This window comes from Nothobranchius furzeri, chromosome 18 (assembly GCF_043380555.1).
Source record: "Nothobranchius furzeri strain GRZ-AD chromosome 18, NfurGRZ-RIMD1, whole genome shotgun sequence".
In the NCBI taxonomy this organism is placed as follows: Eukaryota; Metazoa; Chordata; class Actinopteri; order Cyprinodontiformes; family Nothobranchiidae; genus Nothobranchius; species Nothobranchius furzeri.
In genome coordinates, this window is record NC_091758.1 from 44,540,660 (window position 1) to 44,557,426 (window position 16,767).

Genomic DNA, 16,767 nt, shown 5'->3' on the forward strand with positions numbered 1-16,767 from the left:
TTGTTTCAGACTTTTATTGTGACGGTCCATCGGAAGTGCGGAGCTCGAGCCGTCACAGCTCAACAAACTGCGGAGTTTGTCACAAATGACATTGAATTTAGTTTCAAAAGGTTGATTCTGTAAAACGTGTAACCATTCATGAGAAATATCTCTATAGTTACAGCAAAAGAAGAAGCTGCTGAATCTAGAAATTTAAATAAAAGCGTCTCCAGTTTTAGCTAGCTCTCTCGTCTTGTCTGCTAGCCGCTATTTGCTAATGATGTTTACACCGGAGAAACAGCTGATGTTCCCGTTTGACCTGTGACCTGTGCTGAACGGTTATTCATCCTGCCACTGCCCGTAGTCCTTACATGCTGTAATATATATGTGAATGTTTGTACCTTCATCATTCTGATCGTATTCCGTCCTGAGCTACTTGAATGAGCTCATAAAATAATCTCGTTATTTTCTCCAGGTGTTTATTCACGTTGATATCCTGCACTACCAGGTAACAGTCTAAGCTTCCTGTACTTTTATTTTACCTACAGTCGTTTCCTTTTTAACATGTCTATAAAAGCCTCTTGTCAAAAATATAAATGTTCCTCAGAAAACTTGAGTACAAGAATTTTTAAGGTAACAATAAAAATGTAATAAGTATGTATGTATCCTTATGGGAGTAAATACTCCTGAAAGTACTAGGCTGCATCATGTATTTCTACATAAATTCAAATATTTACTTTGAGACTTTTATTTTGGCAAACTCATTCTTTACTGACTGACCGACTCAAGCATGTGTGTATCTGTAGTACTATTCAGTACTTTCAGTAAAATCTTCATGCTGAGCATCTGAATTATAAAACCAGTCCACGGGAATGGAGACAGCACTCAGATCTGGTTTCTCTGCTGTTTTTGTCCCTTCATGTCTTCAAAGCTGCTTTTGTTTCTAAAGATGTGATTTAGATGGATCGGGTGAAACCCCACAGCACAGGCAAATAATGGGGTTGTTTTTGTTGTCTTCAGGTGAAGCATGCTGTCTGCTGGCAGAGTGGCCAGGTGTTCCGTGGCGATTTCCAGGAGCATCTACAGCTCCGCCAGAAAGAAAGGTAATATGATAAAAATTCACCTGAGACGGATTCACCTGTCAGTGCTTTACGACGGGACCCTCCTCTCTGTTAATGTTTTCATTCTTTAAAGATTAGCCTGACGTAGCTCTATTGTGCTCAAACATTAACTCCACTAAAACAAAAGTCCAGCTTTGAGAAGTTCTTTTAAAAGCTCACGGAAAAGTTGGATCTGAAACAAACTGGAACCAGAAGCAGTTACTCAGCTCAGGAGAAGTAAATCTGAATATTTTACAAGACGTGTTTGGAAATGCAGCAGACAGCTGATCTCAGTCCTGCCGAGCTCAGGCTGCTAATCCGACAGAACGACCCCAGAATCAGAACCACGACTGGGTTAGCAACCGGTAAGATCTGGTTTTCCTCCTGAAAGAGTTCATTAAATATTTTAACGTTAAGTCCTGACACAGCCTGTTTCATTTAGGATATTCATAATTATTAAATGTAACTTATTGTTTATTAAAATAGTGAAATAGATAAAGAACGACTCTGCTGGCTGGATTTAAATTTAACCAAAGTTATCGTCTAAATAAATAACTACAGAAAATAAACAAAAAACTATATTCTTTGCGTTTTTATTTCATTTATTTGTGGGAGTTGTAATTTAATGTTAAGTACAATTAATATTATTAATTTGTAAATGTTTTAATTTTATTTATCCTGGTAAAATATCCATTAAAATTAGAAAATGTTGTTTATGAGGATAATAATATAATAACAAAATGTAATGTAAACATAAACCAGGACGTAAACCTGGTTATCCAACGGATTTTCAAAGAATCGCTGTTGTTCAACGTTGTTGTTTTTTTAGGATACCAGCAGGCTAACGTCATCATCCTGCCCTCTCTCCTGGCTAATGACTTTGAAGCATTCTGCCGCAGTAACCCCGCCCCCTTACCACTCCTTTATCGCAGCCAATCGGGAGAGACTTCCTGTGATCCTCTGGCTACTGATGCTGACATCAGGTAAAACAGATTTAACGAGATGTTGTGTTGCATCTTCATGTCTTCTTTAACAATTCACGACCAAACTTTTACTAAAAGTTTAACACGGTCAGTAAATAAAAATAAATCCCGACGCATCTGCAGGTCAGGAAGTTGTTTTTGTTCTTATGGGATTTATTTGAAGTAAACTGTCCTCTGCTCTCTCGCCCAACACAAGTGATTCTGTAAATCCGTTTCATGAGCCTCCTTATAAATGGTGTGTGTGTGTGTGTGTGTGCAGGTCCGATATCCCTCAGTACTGTGTGTATGAGGAGGGGCAACTGGTGAAAACGGTCTCCAGCCTGCAGAGCTATAGCGGACAGTCCACGTAAGTCCAGACCACCACGCATGTGTCCCGCTGCGAACCTGGGTGAACTTATTTTTGCTTTCAGAACCGGATCAGCGCTTCAAGCTGTGAAAAGTGGCTCGCTCTCAGACATGGTCAGCTTCTATCTTGGCTGCAGCTTTGGATTCGAAGGCAAACTCAAGGAAACTGGAATTCCTGTGAGGAACGTGGATCAAGGCAGGAACGTCAGCATGTACAGGGTATAAAACTTTATTTAGATGTTCAAGCACAAGAAAATGTTTTTTTTAGTCATTTGTTTTCTGTTTGTTTAGTTGTGGTTGATGTCCTTCTGTTTACTCTGTTTTCCATCATTTAACTCCTCCGGTTGCGTCCTTTGTTTACCGCTCTGTGGTCGACATCACTACCGTGGGTTTGTTTGTGCGTTGAGTCATAAAAGGTTGTTGTTTCTTGCCACATCATCCTTTTGTTTGAAGTTTTTTGGCTCACATCTCTTATCTTATTTTACCTCTCCAGAGGTCCTGCAGCCTCTTTAAACCCATGAATTAGCAGAATTAACCAAAATGCTTAATCAAAGGAGTCTTATTGAAACCCATATCCAGGAGAAATGTAGCCTGGCAGCAACTCGTTCTAAATATGTAACAATCTGGTCTGACTACGACCCATTTAAACCACCTAGTCGTGGGGCAAAATCTACGTCTGTCTTTCAGTCTCTAAATGCAATTGGACAGTGCTAGGACCAATCAGAGCTATGAACAATGTGACATATTCATTGTTACAGAAATCAATCAACAGGGCACCATAAAATATGAAAATACATAATTTTTCCAAATAAATGACTTAAGTACCTCTACCTACTCATGTCTCAAAGAAAAGCCCAAGTCTAAATTGTCCAATGTTGATGCTAAAGATAGTTTAAACTAGCGCCGGCTCCCGTCGTTCACTTCAAAGAGCAGAAAACCAGCCGGTTCGTTCGCTACCCACACATCACTATCCTGTACCGAGTCCGACACCGGGCCGATCCTGTACCGACACCAGGCGTAAGGCAAAGCGGATTAGAAAATAGTTAGCCTGGTTGACTTCATTTTTTCGTTCTTCCAGGGGCCCCATGACGCGGAAGTGACTTAGGCACCCTATAAAATATTGTGCTACTGCTAGGGTTCGTCAATCTAGGCTAGCAAAAACACTCAAAAGTAGCCTGCTACATTAGCACATTTAGCATTAGCATCACTAAGACATTAAACAAATGTACTTCAGCATTGAAGAATGAATCAACTATTACAGTTAAACTGTTCAAAGTTCAATTCAAATTAAAAATACTTCATTGATCCCAGAGGGAAATTGATTAAAAACTGAACTGACCGCATATAAGTGGTTTTATAGCGTACCAACCTGTAAAGAAGAAAAGTGAGGCAACAGCTAGCATGTTTCCCGCTCCTGCCAGAGCACTTATTGGGGTAATAAGGGTATTAGCAGGAAGGTGCTGCTCTCTGGTGGTGAAAATGGGCACAACATCTGAAACAAGGACCACCGTTTACGGTGTGTCAGTGATGCATTTTTCACTAAAATGAAAACAAGTTAATAGTTTTAAATTAGCACAAACTGTTGTTACAAATTATGATGTTATTAATCTTGTTTTCACATTTTAAATATTCTCTGAACAAGAACCAGACTTCTCTAAAACACTGAAAGTGTGTGTGTGTGTGTGTGTGTGTGTGTGTGTGTGTGTGTGTGTGTGTGTGTGTGTGTGTGTGTGTGTGTGTGTGTGTGTGTGTGTGTGTGTGTGTGTGTGTGTGTGTGTGTGTGTGTGTGTGTGTGCGTGTGTGTGTGTGCGTGTGCTTGTGTGTGTGTGTAGACCTCAGTTCCTTGCGTCCCCAATGGAGTGTTCTGCTGTCCTCTAGTAGTCACCATGCGTCCGGTACCTGCTGGTTTTCTGGATGCAGCAGTGGAGGTCACTCATCAGAACCCGCTCGCCCACGGAGCTCCTGTGCATATAGGAGACCCAGGTGCACGAGCACACGCGCACACACGCACACACACGCACACACACACTTGTATTTATTTGCCTGTGACCTCCATTGACTTCCATTAATTTTAGTGACCCTACTATGCCTAGCTCAAACCCTAACCATTGAGGTTCTATTCCTAACCCTAAACTAAAGGATAATTCACACCAAACCTCTAAAACCAAGCGTCAGGGTTGTTAGCATTGAGTGGACAAACAAAAAATGTCCACACATGGAAATGTGGAAATGTCCACACAATACAGATTAAAAGTCAAAATTTGTCCATTAAACATATAAAGACAAACACACACAGACACACAAAGCCTGAACTCGCTGAGACATAACCACCTTTATTTGTGCGCAGCTCTTTTAGGGATACCGGACCTGTCCAAACCGGACTACGGAGAGCCGGTGGCGTTTCAGCCTGGTGATGTCCCTGTCTTCTGGGCCTGTGGCGTGACCGCCATTGAGGCAATAATCCACAGCAGTGAGCAGCTTTCTAAAACTATATCTGTGCTTTAGACACACAAGACCAGAGCTTGATTTAGGATAAATGATGAAAGTTTGTTTTTCACCTTTCAGGACCATCTTTGGCTTTCAGTCACTCCCCTGGCTGCATGTTCCTCTGTGATATTCCAGACTCTTCCATCAAAACTCTTCCTTCTGAATCTCCGTCCACTGAATCTAATCCTGGACAGACCCCCATTTGCCTCTCCTTTTCCCACAATCCTCTGTTTTACAGCCTGGTCTCAAAATCAGCAGCAGCAAGCATCAGACTGCTGGAGGAGATCATCATCGACGATCCAGGTGAACATTCAGGAAGTTCCCATTCCTACTGTTCACATGAAAATAATAGTTTGATTCAGCTTGAAGTTATTAGTCCTTTAATTAGCAGGTCAGTCACTTGATAGAGCAGATTTTAGTCCCAACACTTTATTAACACTTGCACCAAACAAATCTGGTGTTTAAATAAAAAGTTTAACGCCATTTTCTCATATACACAAATCTTGGGTGGATTTTAGCACAAAAGGAACTGAAAGTTTCTCAAATGTCTGAAAATTTGGTCTTCTTCATGTCATGGATCCCTAATTCTTCAGTTATTGGTCAGATCTTTTGTTCTGATTCAAACTTCAGACCCAAAGTTCAGCTTCTACGTGTGAAACGCTGTCGTTTAGCCTCCAGTCATCAGACATCTCGTCTGTTTCCAGGCCAAAGGGGAATCAGAGCGTTATTTGTTAAGGATGAACTTCTTCGCTCCTGCCTGGCGCTCTCTCACTCCTCCTCCGTTGCCATAACAACCGGGTTCCCTACACACTACATGCACAGGTACACACACTGCAAGTGTTTTTAGGTGTTCTAGCAGCCTCGTGATAGAACCAAACAGGCTGTTTCCCCTTTAGCCCCCCTGATGAGACTGATGGCCCACCGGGAGCAATCGCCATGGCAACCATGTTGCTGTCTCTAGGGAAACAGGTAACACTGCTGACTGACAGCAGGGCGTTGGAGATGAACGAAGCAATGGTGACTGAAGCTGTGAGGAAAGGTCGGCCCCAAAACAAAGTTCATCATCATCATTTTTTATTTAATCATTAAAAGTTTCTTTTACTCTGAAATTCTCCACCAGGAGTCCTGAAAGCCGCCATCCCAGTGGTTGCGTTTGAGGACCGGGGACCGGAGTCTGCGCTGCACTTCCTGTGTCACCATGGAGACCCCAGCAGGCCCAGGTCAGCTGAGTCCGTATTCTCACCCAGCTGATGATGGAGAGCTACTAAGATACTTGCAGACAAACAAACCAGTTAGGATTCAATCAGGTCATTTTCTAACAAAGAACATGAAAGAGCAAGTCAACCCCAAATCAACTTCTTTTGCTGATAAACTTTATAAATGAATGTCTAATCTGCAGACACGTGTAGTCAGTCAGGCACTTTAGTGCATCTTAGTTAATATTAAAAATTTCAGCCTAAAACTGTCAGCGTTGTGCCATCTTCAGGTAAAAACTCCACTGTGGGAGCGGAGTAAGACTCTGGTAGGGGGTAACTTGCTCTTTAACAGTGGCTTCTCACAGGTGAGCAGTAGAAGCAGCTTTGGACCAATGAAAAGGCTGGATTTTGTTCTCTGGTCTACAACCTCCTGTGGGGTTTCAGCCAGTGGAGGAGAGTCTGTGCTTTTGGATTGTCGTGTTCATTGTATGAATAAAGAGAATTTGAGATCTGAAATTCTGAATGTTTTAGAAATAATAATAATAATCAGAACGTTTATGAGTTTAATCAGTGAGTTGAGGCTGATTTAAAATAATAGATGAGGTGTGCTTCTGTTGCATCATCCCAGGTACGACCACCTGGTGGCGATAGAGCGCAGCGGACGGGCGGAGGATGGAAATTATTACAACATGAGAGCAATAAACATCAAACATCTGGTGGATCCCATCGATGATTTATTTATAGCTGCAAAGAAAATCCCAGGAATCACAACCACAGGTCAGAAACTCCCTGTTTCAATCCCAACATTCCTCATCCTAAACTTCCTGTTACAGGTTTTTAAATTATCTGATTTTATTCATCACGGGTGTGATGCTTTCAGAGGCAGCAGGGGGCGCTGTAGCTCCAATAAATGCTTCCTGTTACCTCCACTTTCATCCAAAGTTTATATTTTAAAGGATAAAAACTCCAAAACAACTCATTCTGGTTCGTGTATTAGGTTTTCAGCCTGCGTCAGTTTTAAAACACATTTTTAAATCATAAGACCATTCATGGTTGTAAAGAAACCGTTATTAACGTGCTGCTGAAAGAGTAAGAAAACCGCTTCAGAGAGCCAATAAAACCTAAACGAAACAAAAGGTTGTGATTTTATTCTGCAGCATCACACAGATGTGTGTGTTCAGCTACTCACAAACATCCTCACATGTCACACCTTTTACTAAAAACCTGTTCGCTGTCAAATACGACACCTTTACCTGCATGTTCTGACCTACGACCAGTTCAAGTTCATCCAGTAAAAATGAGCTTTGTTAAGTCTGAAATGAACAGAAACCATCAACAGCACTCGAGGTTCCCTGGGAAAGGCCTGAGGTTTCACCTGGAGGGACCGAAGGTTTAACAGAAAACAGGAGATCAAAGATTTGGTCCATTGAGTTTGAAATAGTTTCCCTTTTCTTTGCGTCAGTAAAAACCTTTAAACTAAAACACACAGGCATTAAAGCCTTTGTTTTCCCACCAGATGCGGTTGGTTCGAAAGGAAAACTTCTCAGGATTTGTTTTGGGAAGATTCCCTCCAGAGGGAATGGGATGTTTGTTGAGTAAAACTGCAGAGGAAAGAACAAAATACAATCTAAACGTCTCATTTAGCTTGTTATCGATGTAAATAATTAATAATGACGTTTCTCTGTGCGTTATGCGTCACAATCATAAAACACAGCACACCTCATGACCTTTGAACTCCTCATGGGTCGAGCATCCAGATCATCATCATCATTGACCAGAAGGTGAACCAAAGCGCAATAAAAGCATTTAAAGCAACACTGACCCAAGCAAGGGCCCACAGAATATACAGTAAAACAAATAAAAACAGAAGATTAGAACAAAAAAGTCGATAAAATAAACTAAAACTGGATCAAATCCAACTGTAATATGTAAAAGTGTAGCTAACTCACATGCTGAGGGAACGCTACTTGTCTGACCTCGACTGGAAGGTCATTCCACAGTTTTGGGGCCAGAACTGAGAAAACCCCGCCTCCTCTTGTTGAACATTTCCCGTGATGGGATGTATCGAGTGAGTAACTCAGAAAGAGCTAGGAGCACAACCCTGCAGAGACTTAAAAACAAAAACAAGTAGCTTGAACCGGACCTTGAAGAAGACCAGAAGCCAGTGCAGATGAGCCAAGACAGGCGTGATGTGTTCCCGCCTTCTGGTGCCGGTCAGGAACCTAGCTGCAGCCGTTTGTGCCAGCTGGAGCCGAGCAGGTGCAGCCTTGCTAACTCCTGAGTAGAGGGCGTTACAGTAGTCTAAAGGAGAAGTAATAAAAGCATGGCCTGCAGTCTCCAAGTGGGCCCGCGACACCAGCGGCTTGATTCTGGCTAGTCAGCGAAGACGGAAAAGCAACAGCGCACCGCTCCATTAACGGGAGTCTCCAGCTTTAGTGACACATCCACCTTCACGCCCAGATCAGTGACTAGCTCCTTCTTAAAGGGAGCCAACGAAGGGAGGTCTGCTGCCTGCTTTGAGGCATAACTAGCATTCGGACTAAAAACAAGGATCTCTATTTTGCCCTCATTCAAACTTAAGAAGCTGGAAGCCATCCATGCTCTAGCCTCCTCCAGACAATCCAGGAGTGAGCCTGCAGAACCCTGTCTCCAGAGGCAGTCATCAGCATACAGATGAAAATTGACCTTGTGCTTCCAAAGAATCGAGCCTAGGGGCAGCAGATAGAGGAAAACAGCAAAGGACCCAGAACAGACCCCTGAGGTACCCCCCAGGAGAGGCTGGCACTGGAGGAAGGGAAGTCTCCCAGCTTCACACAGAAGCTTCTCCCTGAGAGATAGGATCTAACCCACTCCAGGGCACGTCCAGGGATCCCCACCCACTGCTCCAGCTGAGATAGCAATATATGGTCCGCAGTGTTGAAGCAGCTGAGAGATCAATAGTAGCAGAATCTCCCGAGTCGTTGGCTAAGAACACGTTTAAAACCTTTCAAAGAGCATCAGTGCAACCCCACTGGAACACCTCCAGACAGACGTGTTACAGGCTTCCTGGAACAAATGATGATGTCATCTGTGTCTGTGCTCCTCTGTAGGAATCGGTGATGGCGGTAATGAGTTGGGGATGGGTAAAGTGAAGGAGAAGGTGAAGACCCTGATGCCTAAAGGAGATCTGATTGCCTGCAACGTTCCCGCTGACTTTGCCATCACTGCTGGTAGGAAGTCACTGTGGTGGAGGCAGGAAGTCAGATGCTCCCACCTCCGTGTGTTCGAGGTCATAATCTGAGTTTAAAATAACCGTTGTGGATCAGCTGACCTGAACTTATTAAATCATTTATGCTGAAATTTGTTTTATTTTTGGAATTATCTGTTCAACAATTCATCTGGAATGTGGGACATTTTTACACGTATAAACAAAAGAGAAGAATATGTCGCGATATATGTCGTTACTGCGCGTGCTTCAGATTTTACGCCTCACACACACACACACACACCAAAATGAGGAGTCTGCTGTGACTCAGAAGAATGTCGTAGAGCGACTCCCACGTACACGCCACTCTCTGATCTGAGCTTACGTTGGAGGATTTGGGGGGTTTTCTGACGAGAATCTGAACAAAATTAAGAGTTTTTGTCTTAAACCAGATTATTACAAAAGTTAATTTATAAATTGGTAGAAGAGAGAATCTCATCCTCCATCCGTACCTCTGACCGGTTCTTTCCCTGCAGGCGTGTCTAACTGGGGCGGATACGCTGTGGCCTGTGGGCTCTACCTGCTGAACACCTGTGCTTCACATCAGCGGTACCTGAGGAGAGGGCTGGGGCTGGACCCTGCTGCCTCCAGAGCGCAGCTGCAGGACTGGAGCACCAACCTGCCGTCTGTCCAGAAGGTTAAACAAATGAAACCCGCTTGATGCTTTCTCGGACCACTTTGTCCTGTTGCACCCCGACGGTAACGGAGATTAGACGAGTAGATTGTGTCATTCGTGTTTTCTCTGTTAACGAGAATGAAGGATTTTGATTTGTTCTGCAGATTATTGCACACCAAACGCCGTACTTCTTACAGGATCCTTCTTCACAGACACTCTCTCTCTTTCATCAGGAGGAATCATTCCTGGCAACTCTGGTGCATCTTGGAATACGAAGTGGGAAGACTGGGAACCTGGGCATGGAGGTGGACGGTTTGACCTTTCACCCCACACACTCTGAGATGATCAACAGACTGCTGGACGCAACTCTGGAGCCTAGAACATAGAACCAGCCGTACTGGTGACGTGGATCGAACCCAGAAACATCAAAAAGGCATTTCTGGTCCTCTGATGGTGGAAACAGTTCCCACAACGCAGCGGGAGCTGGAAGGAGAACCTCGCATTTGAGTCATCACCATGCTGCCTTGGTTACTTTTCAGATCACTTCCTTTAGTCCCGCCAAAGTAAAACCCCCTCACTTCCTCTGCTGGCTTTGTGTCGCCTCAGACAGAAACGGTGTTAGGAGCTCTGGAGCTGATTTAATGACTCAACAAAAGTCATGGATGTTTTATTGCTGAGTCACAACAAATAAAATGTTTGAATAATAGATAGTTTGTGGCTTCATTTAGTTATGAACTGAATCACTTCAGGTTCAGTCATTCAACCCCAACTTCTCTTCAGTAACGCTAATATAAATAAAGCTGCTCATCGTGTCTTATTTTCTATTAGATTCAAATTAGTCGTGTTTGTATTTTAATGCAACAAAAGGCTGAAATGTTTAGAACGGAGTGCCGTTTTATCTGAAAAGTGTGGGAAACGTGGTGCGACTGATGCGCGGCGTGGGGAGGATGTTTTCTCTGCAGCTAAAGTGGTTTTCAGAGTAAGATCAGCCGCTGAGCTTTAAACCCAAAACAACCGTTAAGAGGAAAGAAATGTACTGAACAAACAATCAGAAAACGACTGGAAGCTCAGATGTTGGGAAATGTGCAGAAGAGTCTCAGTCGTTTAGTCACATCCGACCGGAACGATGAATTTCATTTTCTTTTGTTTCCCAGCTTTCTGTCATTTATTCAACTTCAAAGCAGCAGAGTGGGAAGAGCAGGAAACATGTCCTAGAATGGGACTAAAGAGACCCATCCTAAAGGACATGCTGCAACATCCCATTGGTTTCACATCTGGGACAGGAACCAATCAGACTTTGCAGCCCGGCGTGTCCATCAATCCTGGTCCTAAAGGGCCACCATCCAGCGTGTTTCAGTCCTTTCCCTGCTTTAACACACCTGATCGTAGTCAGCAGGTTATTGCAAGGCTACTACATAGCTTGATGACCTGCTGAACAGGTGATGCAACCATTGCATTAAGTGTGTTGGGACGGGGAAACAACTAAAACATGCAGGGTAGCGGCTCTCTAGGATCGGAGTTGCCCGCCCCTAGGTTAGAGGAACCATCAGCTTCCACTCCGGCTAAAACATTCCTCTTCTCTCCAAGATGATCCGGATTGTCTTCTAAACAAACAAACTCCATGTCTCTTCATGTTAAACTACCTCACGGCCATAAATGCTGAAAGATCTCTGAAGACGTGATCGATGTTACATATCTACATTCTGCTGAATCTGCACATCTTCTGTTAAGGTGCACTGATGCTGATTGGCCCTAGAGGTAGCCCAAACCTTCATGCTGACCAAGTCGACTGACCTGTGGAAGCCAACCTACGGCTGGACTGCAGCAGTCAAATCAAGCTTTGCTCATTCAGGACAGCTAGCTGAGGTGAAACGTCTCCCATCAGTGCATCTCTGTGAAATGCTGATTCATTATTATTCAAATGTGCTTCGTGTCACGCTTGGCTAAGATCAAGCCCCTGTTGTCTAGGGAGCATGTACAATCTGTTATTCATGCATTTGTCCTGTCCAGACATGACTACTGCAATGCTCTGTATGCCGGTTTGAGTCAGGGTGCCATTGCTCGCCTACAGCTGGTTCAGAACTCCGCTGCCAGGTTTCTGACAGGCACAAGACACCGTGTCCATATCACACCAGTGTTGGCAGCGCTCCACTGGCTTCCTAAGTGCTGATGCTCGTGTTCGGGGCTCTTCACGGTACAGCCCCTGCCTATTTTTCAGCACTGCTACAAAGGCATGTCCCCACCCGCTCTCTTCGCTCTGGTGACCAGGAATTACTGGTGGTCCCTCGTTCCAGATGCAAATCTAGTGGAGATCATGCATTTGCGGTCCTTGCTCCAACGTTGTGGAACGGTCTACCTTTGACTGTGAGGCTGGTGCCTTCCTTCCATATTTTTAAGTCTCGTCTGAAGGCCCATTATTATGTCCAACAGGGGTCTGCAATAGTGTCTTTATTTTAACTGTTTAACAATTGTTCTCATCTGTTTTTTATGCTGTTTTTTATTCCGTTTGAAATTTTTTATTGTTTTTATTGATGCAATTGCCTGTTTATTGTTGTGTTCAGCACCTTGGGTTTCTGCTAAAGGTTGTGGAAGGTGCTCTATAAATGAATAAATGAAATGTCGGTCCCAACCAGAAATCACGTTCCAGTCTTCAGCCGCTGCCCGGCTTTTAACTAGTCCCAGAAACCGTGATCACATCACACACACTTCAGCTTCCATCCACTGGCCTCGCCCCTCAGGGGCCCAATCCCAACACTCGCACTTCCACCCTTGTGCCCTTCAATTGCACGATCCCGGCCAGGGGTGCGAGTGCGTAGGGTGTCCCAATGCTTATTTTTTTAAGTATGACAGCGACCAGCAATCCCGGGTGCGTTACGATTGATGCTGCAATGCTCTCTGTTCCAATTTGGCAATTATTTGCACACTTGTGCACCACGCACTCGAAGGATAGTAGATCAGTAACTATCCAATCATCAGTGACTAAAGTAAATTGTATAAAAATAAAATATCATTTCCAATATAAGTATTTGATGTTTAGTTAAATATAAACGTAAGTCAGATTTTGTAAGGGTCTAACCGGCTAATCTAGAATCCTGTGTCTGACCAGACATGCCAACAAGCTGAAAACAAACATAAAAGCAAGAAGTACAGCTTTGTTACAGCGTCTGAGTGGGATCCAGTTCCCAGTCTCTAGGGAAGCACTGTGGGAAAACCTGACGCCATTAGACTTCCCAAAAACAAAGAGGAAGCTAAGAGGTTGTGCCCCGACACCGCGGATTGGTCTACCCCTGTGTAGCTGACAATCTGAGTCTCTCCGTGTTTTTAAGTCTTCTCTTAACTGGTTTTACCTCATCGTGATGTGACGTTTCACTGCTTTAACTGGTTTAGTATTTGTCTTAAGGTGTGCAGACAGCACTTTGGTCAACGGTGTTGTTTTTACAGTGCTTTACGAATAAAGGTGGATGGGATTTGATTTAGTTTCATCGTCACAAAGCTTTATTCATTAACTTATTCCAAACAAACACACTGAAAACAGGAGATGCATCAAAAGTTTTAAATGTATGAAAATCTTAAAAGATGTTTAGTTTTAGATCTTGAGCGTCATCGGACACCTTTTCTACCTTTTATCTATTTTCTTCTGCTCATGCAAGGCCGTTGGTGGACGGACTGTGGGATGTAGACACACACGCGTGAATGTTTTAGAGAATCCAGTCCAGGACTGTTGATTTTGTTTCTTCTTCTCTGTTTTCAGAAGTTTTAACCTTCAGTGACCTCGGTTTAATGCGACTTCCTGTTGGACGACAGCAGCGGTTCAATCAGCCAACATTAATAACTAAACTCACCACAGATCACACACGGATCTCATAATACACACTTATACAAAGAGCAGGGTCCCTATTAGCCTACTGCACACACACACACACACACACACACACACACACACACACGCACACACACACACACACACACGTCCCTCCAAAGAAAACCTCTGATGCATACACAAACGCAGCACCACATAATAAACGTTTCACCTGACAGCTTATCCTAAAGACAATAAACGATAAAGATTCACGTCCATCCTGCTATTAAATCATAATTTGTTGTCCCAGAACATTTTCTCCCAGAATAAATAATCCAACATTTAAATCTATAAAAACATCTCCAGATAAATTCTGGTGACTGAGGACCACAGGAACCTGAAATCTGTTTCTCTCAACATTATTGCCTCCCGAACCGCCTCTGTTCAGAGAAATAGAGTTTACATCCTACTGATGAGCTAACTGATAGTCCAACAGTCTCCATCCTGTGGCTCCAGAGCCCTAAATGGCCCTTAAAACCCTCTGAAGTGGCTCCTTGTAGCTTTGAGATGAACAGGAATAAACAGATTCAGTGGTTTCCAGGATTTTCCGTGACTAAAGCACATCCCAGGACCACCATCAGCACCTACAGCCTGGTGGAACATCTCAGTACTTTCTACCCTGACACAGCATGGAGATGAGGTACACACACACACACACACACACACACACACACCTGGTTCTACTCAACACCTGTCTCCATGTGGTCTGGTATACTGAGCACTAAGGAAGATCTGCAGGATCCTGGTTGGGCCTTCCAGTTAGCTAATGTTCTCATCTTCATCCTGAACTTTTTCCTAAACTCAGAACCCCGTTCCCTCCGGATTCAAGTTCACAGCCACCATCCTCTTCCTGAGAAAAGCCCACTCATTTGCTTGAAAGGCTACAGGTCAGCAGCACGCCCTCCAATGGTCATGAAAGGTTTGAAGGAGGTGGTTCTGGCCTTCATTCAGGGTGGTCTACCAGACTCTCTGGACTCCCAGCAGTAAGACTTCAGGTCCAACAAGTCCACCTGGAGAACAAGGTCCAACATGGTTACCCCTCCTACACCCTCATATTGGCCTTCACCCACTGGGACCTTCTGGTTGACCTTCATCTTGACATGATTCAAGATGGCTGTCTAAGTATTCAGGTGGGTGATATACACCCCCCTCAATTTGAGATTTGACAAATTTGCTAGAACGCCATCATTTCTCAACCCAATATGATTTCACTTTGAACTTAAGGACGTATAAATACGACCCCTAACCCCATCCCTCACCAAACCCATGTACCGTAAATCCTCTAATACTGGCCTGTACTCCATTACCGGCCGGGTCTCCTACATTAGCCGGTCTCGCTGTCAGCGGGAGTAAATAACAGTGGGTCTGTAGTAGTGGCTGGTGTTATGGCACAAACCCAGCTGCAGTTTTGATAACTTTAAAGTACTATTGATCTTAAAATACTTTAATAAATAGCGTACTTACCCACCGTTAATGAATTAGTCTCACTAATCACGACTGCAAGTCTGATCACGTATGAACAATAGAATCACTTCCTGCTTCCAGTTATCAAGTCCCGCGTGATGTTGTGACTATCGCACAACTTTCCAAGAAGCGCTCAGCCGCGCGGCGCATCCTGTGTGACCACTTGCCTCCGGCGTGCCCCAGGCTTTACGTACTTTGTTGACTGGGTGTAAGTACACCACAACGGACTTACTGAGACTTACTGAACGAAGATGGAAAAGAGGGTCAATCTCCGGCTGTAAGATGAGCAGAAACAGAAAATGCTGCAGTTAGCAGTGATCACTTCACCACAGGTGAGGGTTTACTAAAGGTTTTTATGGCGGGTAAACAGTTTGATGCGGTTTTCACCGGTCCTCACTGCAAATAGCTTGCAGAGTGCTAATGTTTTTAGCGGTTAGCTCAGTGTTGTAACGTGGAACTGCGGAGTGTTGGACTGTGTATTCACAGGTAACACCAACGTGTCATCAGTGGGAAAAATAATTAAGGGACGGCCCACTTTCCCTCCAGATGTTGGCAGCAGGATGGTTGGGTGTCACAATGAGTGGCAGTGGCAGACATGTTTGTTAAGAAGGCGCTGAGGGAAAGTGCTGGGAGCCGTCAGAAAAGGAAAACTGATGTGTTGGAGATTTTTATTCCTACTTGCCACCATCCACCTGGATATCACCGCTAGCCGCTGAAGGTAAAGCGACTGTTAACACGGAGGATGAGGATTAAACAGTTGGAGGATTTTATTTTTTTATTCAAACCAAGCGAGACGCGAGCGGTTAAACTTTGGAGCGGTAAGGTGTCTGTTGCCTTTTGTTGTGAATCAATAACCTAATTATCACCAAGTGTTTACACTGCACAACCGGCATGTTTGCTACCAGACTGGGATTTAGCCTGAAACAACGGTGTTTGTTGTAAGTATTCTATATGCATACATTTCCAATAAACAAAACTAGTGTTTTATAGGTTCAAACAGACAAAATCCTGAGTTTATTCATTCTACTGGTAGTTAATTTAGCTCAAATTGAAATTAAGGCCTGCCTCTAATTCGGGCCTCCTTCCAATAACGGCCTGAGCCAGGATGCGCTTGAGTAAATAAAAGGCCTGGGCCTGTATTCGAGGATTTACGGTATGCAACAAAAACACTGCATGTATTTCTGTTAAAGGTTAAAGGTTAACATGTTTTCCAGGAAAACGTTCTTGATTTTCAAATGTCAAGCAGCATCTCTCATGTAGAACTCTTAACTGTGGTTAAGGGACAAGAAGCAGCAGCTGTTGTTGCTAAGAGACGGAGCGCCCCGATTCTCGCCTCCGCACACCATCAAGAAGTCACAAGATGTTCTTCAGAGCTTAAAGCTTTTCATCAATGGACGAAGGAAATCATCACAACATCTCAAATATCATTCAGCTGACAGTTTTAGTAAAAATATAATTTAAAATTTATGACTTTGCTCAACTTAAAACTTCAAT

At 43.7% G+C, this 16,767-nt stretch overlaps 3 protein-coding genes across 7 annotated transcripts in view; 1 reads left to right on the forward strand and 2 right to left on the reverse strand.

The window, feature by feature from the left end:
• The window catches only part of apoba (apolipoprotein Ba), a 30,051-nt gene extending 25,806 nt beyond the window's left edge, over positions 1-4,245 (reverse strand). Inside the window, exon 1 of the mRNA XM_070547115.1 lies at positions 3,777-4,245. Coding sequence (XP_070403216.1) covers positions 3,777-3,810 — 34 coding nt within the window. The 5' untranslated portion in view covers positions 3,811-4,245. The remainder of the gene's footprint in view (positions 1-3,776) is intronic.
• Positions 1-10,656, forward strand: dglucy (D-glutamate cyclase). 4 transcript variants are annotated; one of them, XM_070547122.1, is made up of 16 exons: positions 1-372; positions 455-487; positions 1,000-1,082; positions 1,909-2,062; positions 2,322-2,408; positions 2,473-2,626; positions 4,240-4,390; positions 4,755-4,877; positions 4,973-5,197; positions 5,599-5,716; positions 5,791-5,933; positions 6,015-6,114; positions 6,719-6,867; positions 9,180-9,299; positions 9,811-9,971; positions 10,184-10,656. In XM_070547122.1, the coding sequence occupies exons 3-16, from the start codon at positions 1,007-1,009 to the stop codon at positions 10,334-10,336; spliced, it is 1,914 nt and encodes a 637-aa protein (XP_070403223.1). In that variant the 5' UTR covers positions 1-372; positions 455-487; positions 1,000-1,006; the 3' UTR covers positions 10,337-10,656. The 4 variants fall into 4 exon arrangements, with proteins under 4 accessions (XP_070403223.1, XP_070403224.1, XP_070403222.1 ...); XM_070547123.1 differs by having other exon boundaries at positions 1-366; XM_070547121.1 differs by having other exon boundaries at positions 1-355.
• Positions 5,952-16,767, reverse strand: part of LOC107391706 (ovarian cancer G-protein coupled receptor 1) — a 26,329-nt gene continuing 15,513 nt past the window's right edge. The window contains exons 9-10 of one of the 2 annotated variants that reach the window (XM_070547125.1): positions 14,484-14,819; positions 5,952-13,740 (exon numbers count right to left, since the gene is read on the reverse strand). The gene's annotated coding sequence lies outside the window, so the exon portion shown is untranslated. Of the gene's footprint in view, positions 14,820-16,767 lie in introns of both variants that reach the window. The other variant, XM_070547124.1, reaches the window with a different exon arrangement.

Coding starts and splice junctions, on each gene's coding strand:
- dglucy (XM_070547120.1), top strand. CDS start 1,351: ATGCAGCAGACAGCTGATCTCAGTCCTGCCGAGCTCAGGCTGCTAATC. Junction 5,198..5,598: donor GATCATCATCGACGATCCAG/GTGAACATTCAG, acceptor GTCTGTTTCCAG/GCCAAAGGGGAATCAGAGCG. Junction 5,717..5,790: donor CCTACACACTACATGCACAG/GTACACACACTG, acceptor TTTCCCCTTTAG/CCCCCCTGATGAGACTGATG.